The 9,634-nt window shown below is 47.7% G+C and overlaps 1 protein-coding gene and 1 pseudogene across 2 annotated transcripts; both read left to right on the top strand.

The window, feature by feature from the left end:
• Positions 1–1,599: 1,599 nt before the first annotated feature.
• On the top strand, positions 1,600–4,467 carry LOC618742 (melanoma-associated antigen B18-like). Of its 2 annotated transcripts, none has more exons than XM_024988915.2 (2): positions 1,600–1,742; positions 2,759–4,467. In XM_024988915.2, the coding sequence occupies exon 2, from the start codon at positions 2,819–2,821 to the stop codon at positions 3,848–3,850; it is 1,032 nt and encodes a 343-aa protein (XP_024844683.1). In that variant the 5' UTR covers positions 1,600–1,742; positions 2,759–2,818; the 3' UTR covers positions 3,851–4,467. The 2 variants fall into 2 exon arrangements, with proteins under 2 accessions (XP_024844683.1, XP_059740361.1); XM_059884378.1 differs by having other exon boundaries at positions 1,600–1,747.
• A 3,169-nt stretch (positions 4,468–7,636) lies between these two features.
• LOC112445409 (melanoma-associated antigen B5-like) lies at positions 7,637–8,961 on the top strand (annotated as a pseudogene).
• The last annotated feature ends 673 nt before the right edge of the window (positions 8,962–9,634 follow it).

The raw sequence follows: 9,634 nt of genomic DNA, 5'->3' as shown, positions 1-9,634 counted from the left end.
TAAGAATTATGCTCAAATTAAAAATCTTAGGAAACACGCACAGAAAATATTCAAACATATAAATAACTTCAGCTATCTCTGATCACCACAGCAAAATCAGGAGTCTGGCCTGGAAGAATCAACAATTACTTATCATGTAATAGAAAATCCACCACAAATAAAAGCAACCATACCAAAAAAACATCCCTACAAAGAAACCTTAGAATAATGTATACATTCCACATATAGGCAACAAGAAGAATTTCCTGACAGCCTTAGGAGAAAGAAGTCTCAAACAGAATAGTATGTTATGTGTATTCATGAGGAGCAGATATTGTAAGACTGTCAATGTTTCTTAACTCTTTACAGATCTACTCCAGTCAGACCAGCTGAGATCACAGTCAAACATGGGCTGCTGTTTCCTGTACCCAGAATAAACCATGGAAAACTTACAAGGAATAAAGACAACTATTAACAGCAGGCAAAACACAAAACTAAATACTGCCTGAGGCAAAATAAGTCTCTAATGAACTTGACCCTATGAGTGTCAAGGTGAGGGAGTACTCGGAGACTGACAAGGGGTGTGCAGCCTACAAGGGAAAAAGACAACAGGATCAGCTGGAAAAGGCTTTAAAGTTCAGCCCTTGATTCTTCCATGTGCCCTGGGGCCATGAATCGCTACAGCCTCACTGAAGGAATCTGAGGTAGCATCTCAGAGCTCCCATGCCAAGATCATGGGGAACAAGTTTGAGCTGGATGCGGCAGCATGGCCCAGAGGTCATGAAATAACCAGCACAAACTTTGTTAGTGGATGACAACTGGCCCTTTTAAGTGATCACCTTAATAGACTATCATGTAGGGACTAAAAGAGAAAACTTAGTATCCCAAAAATTGTACCAAAGAACAGAAATTCACCTCAGAACTTTCAAGCAATGCCCTTGCAGTCGACTAAGAGCCCATAGTGAGAACCGTCAGGCTAAGGAGCCCCTTCACTTACTCTGCTGGGATGGTGTGGGGCAAGGTTGGGGACAGAGGTGGATTCATACCAGAAAGGGAAGGATTTCCAGGCCCTGCCAGCAGTCAATATGAAGATCCTGAGTGAGATGTGAGGGGTTCCACACCACAGAAGGCAGTCTCCCATCCTTTCCTCTCAGCTCATCTTACCTGCAGCAGCCATTTCCTGGAAGCCTCAGGCAGAAGGGTCCAGAGGAGATGTACGTGCACTTCTCACCAGGAGTCTCGGGACTTGATGTCTTCGATGGGAGGCCTTGGCCTCAGGTCAGCAGATGGGATGTAGCCCACCACCTACAGGGGTCAAGGGAAGACACGGAGAGTGGACGGAGCATCACTAAGCCCAGAAGACAGGGCCTGAAAGTGCCCTCACTGTCATTCTCAGGAGCTCCAGGAAGCCTGTTCGGCCAGGCCAGAAACAATTCCTGCTGGGGTGCTGACAGAAGCTAGAGCCTAGTAAGGAGGCCCTTAGAGTCCGCTCAGTACAGGGAAAGTCTCAGGATCCGGGACGATTCAAGGAAAAGTGCACGTGCCAATCCTCCAGGAAGCTCCCCCGGAACCCCGCCCACCCTGGCCCCGCCTCTGTTGTCTGCCTGGAACACAGAACCACATGACAGGAAGTGACGACCACGCACACACAGGCTGCGGCTGCGAAGCCATCTTTGAGAGCTGCTGCCATCTTAGAGAACTGCTGTGTAGGGTGCCCAGACGGACGACTTCCAGGTCTCATCAGGTCCAGGTCCAAGTGTGAGGTGACGTGAGTTACAAGTGCGGGGACACACGTCCAGCACGACCAAGCCTTTCCCTCTGAAAAGAGGGGGCTGGACAACCCCCAGACACCCTGCCCCTGCTCTCCCCTGGAAGATTCGGGCCTGCATCTTAAGCCCCAAGTCCGTCCATTTAACCAGGTGGTCTACGAGAGGAAGGCTTCGGTCCCGGGCTGGTTGACTCAGGTTCTGCTCAGTACAGGTTAAGCCCTGAGCCCTGTAGCTAAAGGAGGGACCCTTGGGAGGGACTGAGGGTCTCCACACGCCAGAACAGTGGCCACGCGAAACCCCCACCCCCCGCGACTTGGCCTCCGAGCATCCGGGTAGGATCCGGGCGGCTGTAACAGCTTCGGGTCACACTCACTATGATCTCGGATGCGGGACACTGAGGGAGGAGGGCACCTCGGTCCGAGGGGTTGGTAACTGGTCAGTACAGAGAGGATGTCAGGGCTCAGGAGGAGCCAGGGTGAGGACCATTCTCCCAGACACACAGATGAATCAGGACCCTCCCCTGTAGTCAGTGCTTCCTCCCGGCCAAACATGGGGAAGGGAGGCTGCGGTCTGAGTGGGGAGGTTAGAGTTTGCGTACGGAAGGGCGGGTCCCGGGACCCTTAGGTGGGAGGCTGAGCACTCCCTCCTCTCCATTTCCAGAGTCACAGGGAAGGTGGCAGCATCAGCTTCAGAGCAGAAGAAGGATCAGGGTGGGTGCTAGGGGGTCATTCCCCATTTTTCATCCTAACTATGAATGTGAACTGAAAGGACATGCCTCCCCTGCCAGCCCCCACAGGCCCCCCTCTAACGCCCAGGCAGGGCTGTCTGGCTGCGCCCCAGGGCTCACTCTCACTTCCTCCTCACGGGTTAGGGGACAGGCTGACTAGGTGAAAAGACTTGTGGATCCTAGAGCAGTGGACTCAAGGCCGCCTACAAAGCGGACTTGGTTTAAACTGGGGACGACCCTCCCTGGCGAAGGTGCTCACAACATTTCTTTGTCCTTCCTCAAGGCCACTCAAAGCCTACCTTCGTAACTGCAGTCCTGCCTGCGGTCCCTGACCTGTGTCATCATGCCTCGGAAGCACAAAAACAAGCAACATGCCCGTGGGAAATGCCACCAGGTCCAGGGGGACACTCAGGAGGTCCAGGCCAGTGCTGCTGCAGCCCCAGAAGAGGAGTGCACATCCTGCCCCTCTTCTGCCCCTCAGGGTTCTCCTCCGAGCTCCCCTGCTGCTGCCGATCACCAGGAGCTTCAGGGAGCCATGGCCCCTAGCTCTCCTGTTGCAGAGGCTTCCTGTGCAGGATCTGAGGAAGGTGCCCAGGGCCCCGAGGAGGAAAGTGCATATGCTGCCCGGGCAGCCCTGCTCGCTCGGAGCATTCGCAAAGATCCTCTGATGAGGAAGGCCAGCTTGGTGATGGATTTCCTGCTGGAGAGGTACACCAAGAAGGAACCCATCACACAGAGCGGCATGCTGGAGATCATAGGCAGGAAGTACAAGCAGCACTTCCCTGAGATCCTGAGCAGAGCCTCTGAGCGCGTGGAGCTGGTGTTTGGCCTGGAGCTGAAGGAAGTCGACTGCAACAAGAACATCTACACCCTCGTCAACAAGTTCAGTCTCGGGGTTGAGGAAGGTTCAACTGATGAGGAGGAGCTGCCCAAGTCTGGTCTCCTCATGGCGCTCCTGGGCATCATCTTCATGAAGGGTAACCGTGCCACCGAGGAGGAAATCTGGGATTTCCTCAATGTGTTGGGGATCTATGCTGGGAAGAAGCACTCCATCTTTGGGGAGCCCAGAAAGCTCATCACCAAAGATCTGGTGCAGAAGGGGTACCTCAACTACCGCCAGGTGCCCAATAGTGTCCCTCCAGGCTACGAGTTCCTGTGGGGCCCGAGAGCTTATGCTGAGACCACTAAGATGAAGGTGTTGGAAGTTCTGGCCAAGATCCAGGATAAGGTCCCGAGTTCCTTCCCAGATCTCTATGATGAGGCTCTGAGAGATCAGGTGGAGAGGGCAGCGCTGAGAGGTGTGGCCAGGATTCCAATAATGGCTGAAGCCAGTGCCCCTACCAGGGCCAAGTCCTACAGCTCCTCCCACATCTAGGGAGGGGTCAGGGCACTTTGTTCCCTTTGTGTTGGAAGAGAACAGTCTACGTCTTAAATAGCATGGGGTAGTAGGGGTGGGGGGAGTAAAACCCATATGTTCTTCACAGTTTTAAGTTGTATGGGAGTTTAGGTGCAGGTTTAACAAAATATACATGTTTTCCGTTTATCCATATGAATAATATCTAGTCAAAAACAGATGATTTAGGTAGGTTGGTAGAGGTTTTTTGTATTTTTAAATGTCACTACTCTTCATAAGGTTTATTTTGCTTCAGAATCTAGGTTTGTTAATGTCATGGATGTCATGTTTACTGCTGTTAGAATTAAGACTAGGAGTTCATTATTTGTAAACAAGTTGAAAAGACTTCAATATTTTCCTTATGGTCCAGAACAAGATAACATAATATTGGAATAGAATTTTACTTGGAAATGTGTAAGAATCCTAGAGATAAGTATTTGGGATCACAAAGCTTTCAGAGTAAACGCTGGTTTATTTTTTGTTTGTCTTCTTATCTGTCCTCTTTCCTTGTAAAAGTTAATAACATGGACTTAGATTTGTTTAGCTTATTCAAACTGTATGACATTTAAATCATAATAAAATAGAGTCTTTGCTCATTATTTCCTTTTCTCCCAAATTAATTGGCCATCTTCTGTTTAGAAGGCTGTCTTATAGTACTGGGTTGGTAAGAAAATGAAGCCCAAGCCACTGCCCATGGTATTTTGAGTCTAGCAGCAGGGACGATATAAGGAAGGTGGTGAGCTAACTCTAAGGAATAAACAAATCATAAATTTAAATGGGGGAGGTGTGGAAGAGGAGGTTCCAGATGAGGGCAAGCAAGTCGAAGTTACCTGATTAAGGCGTCATTGGGTCTTGGGAAAAGTCTAGTTCCTCGGTGGGAGGTCACTTTCAGTCCAGATGCATGGTGGGCTAGATGAAGCTGTGGGAGTGATGCCAGACACTCATATGAAGGTTCTCAGAGGTGAGGCTGTAAACCTGGAGTATATCTAAACCATGTATTCACCATTGTTTGGGGATATCTGAAAACCATAGGGAATTGAAGGGGCCCTGTGCATTTGAGCCAGGGCAAGTGAATACTCAAAATACACATTTTCATCAAAAGCTGTCCAGAGAGTTTCTGAGAAATAAGGGTGATACCCATTGAAGTGAGATGCCAAGACGTCACTGGACTGTCTCTCTTTTTCTGGGATGGGAGCACCAGAACTTGCTCTGGTAAACGGGCAGTTTAATTAGGTTATGTTTAGTGTAATTTGGCAAACTTTAAGGGAGGGCTCAATTTTTACTGTCGGATTAAATTATGAGTGGTTTGGACAAGAAAAAGCACCTGAGAGGGAAGTTGCTGGTCCTTGAGACAAATGAACTTGTCCTTGCATCCATGTGGAGAGGATAACCCCAAACACCTATTAAAACAGGTGCTCAAATAGGGAAATACTGCTTAGTTTTACTTGCTTGGGAGCGTTAGTGCTGATGTGGATTTGATTATTGTTTGGACTTGCATATTCTCTAATAGAGCCTGGAAATAAAATTATGTGATGGAAGTTTGTTACCATTCGGGGTCAAAATCACCTTTGTAATAACTGCCATTCATTCAAAGTGCCAAAGCTTGTCTCATACTGTGCCAGGTGATTTACATACATTACACATGTCTGTGGTCCTACACTATAGACTCTTTCAAACACAATTTGCAGATAAAGAAGCTGGAATAAAGAAGCTCAAATTCAAAGCTCATAGATGATAGGAGCTGGACTGAACCCCGACACTGAATTCCTCCAGAGCCCATACTGTGCCACTCCTCCAGGATGAGGCTAAACTTGGGTCACTTCCTCTTTCTGAACATTAGTCCAAAAGGTATTTAACATGTTAAGTGGCAGAATCTCATACCCCAAACACAGTTTTGGAATAAAAGGCCCCAGGAATAAGTAACAAAAAATGAAAATAAAAGTGAAGTACATATAAGGAAGGAGACAGCATTCAGTGACAATGTATCTACAAAAGAAATGTCAGTAAATCGCAATAGATCAGGGACGCAGAAAGTCATTTAATTCGGCCCCTTCCTTTCAGAGAGTAAATCTGTTAAGACTGAAGGTTCTAAAAGAGGCTATGTCTGGTTAGTGAATAGAAGGAAGAGATCAGCGTGTTTTCTCTGATAGCACACCACCTATGCTGGGGCTCCTCCCGGACTGCAGCTTCCCTATCACTCCTGGGACTCAACCCATCCTCTGTGAGATTTGTTGCAGGCAGACTAAGACTTTTCAAAGACGTGGCATTTCCCAAGAAGTCTTTCATAGAAGAGACAGGAGTCAAGATAAAGACAGATGAATGAGGAACTGAAGTCACAGAGAGACTGGCCTGTGTCTGCTCTCAGAAGGCCAAGACAGGGCTGCTAGGCTGCGCATTCCCTCACTTCTTTTCAGGGCTTGCAAGGACATGGTCTTTGGTCTGCATGGGTCACCTTAGGTTCAAAGAGGAAATCCAGAGTCCCCCAGGAGTCAAGGGAGGCACCTCAGTGAGAGCATACCCCTACACTGAACACAGAGGGCCCCAAGAAACCTGAATCCTGATGTGGTCCCTGAAGGCACAGGTAGGAGTAGCCTCGTGTGGCATTCCCAGACTTTCCCTCTCTGGCACCACAGGGAGTGAGGACCTTAGTCTGAGAGAGCTCCCTTACGTAAACAAAAAGGAGCCCCACACCCTGCCAGGAGGCAAGCTTTGGATGTACGAAACCCCCTGACCTCAGAACTCTGAGGAAACCACACAAAACCCTGGCCTTCCTGGCATCCCTGGGATATCTGCTCATTGTTGACATGCCGTGCCCATTTCCTTCTATGAAGTCACAAGTGGGGTTTGGACATGGTCCAAGGGGTATAGACTAGGGCCAGCAGTGAGATTATTTCTAGGTTTTCCAGAAACCAACTGAATACCCTGAAGACGAAGGGAACCACACACCCCATAACCATATGATTCATCTCATCTTCTGTGCGTCAGAAGACAAAGGACCGGTATGATGGATGAGGAGAATCTTAGTTTTTCCTAGGGGTCTCATGGAGATGCTTGCCCTACTATAAGAAAGTATAGTAGTAGACGGGGTGGACCTAAGGGGAAGGGAGGGTAGAATTTCAGGCCACAACAGAGGTCAAAGCAAGGACTGAGGGATCATCTACCAATAAAAAGAAGTGATAATGAATCCTGCCCTGTTCCTTGTAGCCCTTGAAGAACCAGGGCAGAGCTATCAAGCTGAAGTTCCACCAACATTTATTTATATCAGGTGTGTAGGAAGTGAAACCCTTAGTATGAAGATACAGATACTATTCCAAGAAAGGGGTGGGGACACCAGGCCCTATGGGGAACGAAAGGAAGCACTCTTAATTCATGTTGAGGACTCCAGAGGCCAGGACAGAAAACTTCCCAATGAGCACTCAGTACTGGGTGATAACTACTGACTGGGGTGATAAGCTGAGGACCTCTTCATTTCTCGAAATTCCAGGGAGCTTTGTGATGCCAAGTAGAGGACAGGAGAGGGAATGGGTCTTATGACTGGCCACTAGTTGGGTGGTGGTCTTGAATGTGAAATAACAGATGCCTCTGTGTAGGAGACTACCAGCCCCTTCTGTCACTCCAGCGTGCCTGAGGCAGGGGTAGCAGGACGAAGCCTAAATATCACTTGAATTTCCTTCAATGTGTTTCCCAAAGGACAGCTGATTAGGAGAATAGGAACCCCTGGGGTTTTCAGAACAGTGCCCTCAAGCAAACCACAAATGTAGCCTTCCTGATAACCAAGGTGGTATTTCCCTGCTGCAGCTGCACACTCAACCTTCGTCTTCCTGTGGGCCCTTATCACCTGCCCTCCTACTCACACTTCTAATCATTGTTCCCCAGCACAGGCATCATGCCTCAGGGTCAGAATCATAAGCTCTGCATCCATGAGAAACGCCACCAGGCCCGATATGAGCCTGAGTCACAGGGGAGTTCAGCCCGCTGCAGTAATGGAAGAGCTTCCCTCTACCTCTTCTCTTTTAGAAGATAATTCACAGAGCTCATCAGCTACTGGGTCAAATAGCACTTCCCAGGGGTCTTTGGAAGCCCCATCTACTACCAACACTTTTTCAACTACTTCTGACACAACATATGATGAAGAAGATACCAGTCAAGATGAGGAAGATTCAGGTTCCTCCAATGTCTCATCTTCTACCTACAGTGATACTCTGAACAGCATGACAAGTTTGTTGGAACAGTTCCTTCTGCATAAATATAAAATAAAGCAGCCCATCATCAGGAAAACATGATGAAGATTATCCACCCAAGATACCATAACCGATTTGCCGAGATTCTCAAGAGAGCCTCTGAACACATCGAGGCTGTCTTTGCAGTTGGCTTGAAGGAATTTGATTCAACCATCCACTCCTATGACCTTGTCAGCAAACTGAACCTGCCCAACAATGGGAGAGTGTGGGATGGTAGGGGCTTACCTAAGACCAGTGTCTTGATGACAGTTCTGAGTGTGATCTTTGTGAAGGGCCACTGTGCCGCTGAGGAAGACATCTGGAAATTCTTGAATATGATGCAAGTATATGCTGGGAGAAAACACTTCACCTACGGAGAGCCCAGTAAGCTCATCACCAAAGACTTTGTGATGATGAATTACCTGGAGTACCGCCCGGTTGCCAACGGTGATCCTCCTCGTTACGAGTTCCTGTGGGGCCCACGAGCCCATGCTGAAACTAGCAAAATGAAAGTCTTGGAGTTTTTGGCAAAAGTCAGTGATACAGTCCCCAGTGCCTTCTCATCACAATATGAAGAAGCTTTGCAAGATGAGGAGGAGAGAGCTCGAGTCACAGTTCCAGCCAGGCCTGGCACCACTGTCACTTCCAGGCATGTTCCATGGCCACGTCCAGCAGCTTCTCCCACCCCTACTGAAGACCAAGACTTTCAAAAAAATCATCCAGATAAGAAAATTTGACATCAAAGTAGGGACTTTTGCCAAAATGGGAAGCAATCCCACAATAATACTGCTGGGACAATGGAATGAAAAAATAAAATGAAAAAAATTTCAAAACATGATGAACCTTGATTGTTCTCCATCTTTTCTGTCTTCTGTTTTGTAAAATTAAATAATTTATATCTCAATATGCTTCTTGAAAAATGCAGGAGGTATTAAATCTTAACAAGTTATACCTCTCACTGTATTCAATTATTTTTTGAGCATCTGCTCTTTGAAAGGCTCTATGCTAGTTCTGGTGAGGCTAAGATCAAGACCTCCCTTATGCCCATACAACTTTAGAAACAAGGAGCTGCAATCACATAGCAAGATCTTGAGATAGCCTTAAGGAATGACAGGAAAGTAAAAAGACTATCCAGGAGGAAATCTCTACCTGGGCTAACGTACTGATTTGTTAGGCTTTCCACAACAAAACCCCACAGAATCGGTGACTCAAACAACGGAAATTTATTTTCTCAGAGTTCTAGAGGCTGCAAGTCCAAGATGAGGGCTGGTTTACCCTGAGGCCTCTCCCCTTGGCTGCCAGGTGGCCACCCTCTTCACTTGGCATTCCTTTTGAGGGCATATATCCCTGGTGCCTCTTTTTTTGTCTCAATTTCTTCTTATAGTCACATTGGCTTATGGCCCACCCTAAGAGATCAGCACTGGAATTTCTTTGGAAGGAATGATGCTAAAGCTGAAACTCCAGTATTTTGGCCACCTCATGCAAAGAGTTGACTCATTGGAAAAGACTCTGATTCTGGGAGGGATTGGAAGTCTATTTGAACATG

This window comes from Bos taurus, unplaced genomic scaffold (genome assembly GCF_002263795.3).
Source record: "Bos taurus isolate L1 Dominette 01449 registration number 42190680 breed Hereford unplaced genomic scaffold, ARS-UCD2.0 Leftover_ScbfJmS_1268, whole genome shotgun sequence".
Lineage (NCBI taxonomy): Eukaryota > Metazoa > Chordata > Mammalia > Artiodactyla > Bovidae > Bos > Bos taurus.
Note: the sequence above shows the minus strand (reverse complement) of the source record. Positions and strands in the feature narration are given on the sequence as shown.

Bases quoted from the DNA above. Each gene is read 5' to 3' on its own strand.
- LOC618742 (XM_024988915.2), top strand. From the start codon at position 2,819: ATGCCTCGGAAGCACAAAAACAAGCAACATGCCCGTGGGAAATGCCAC.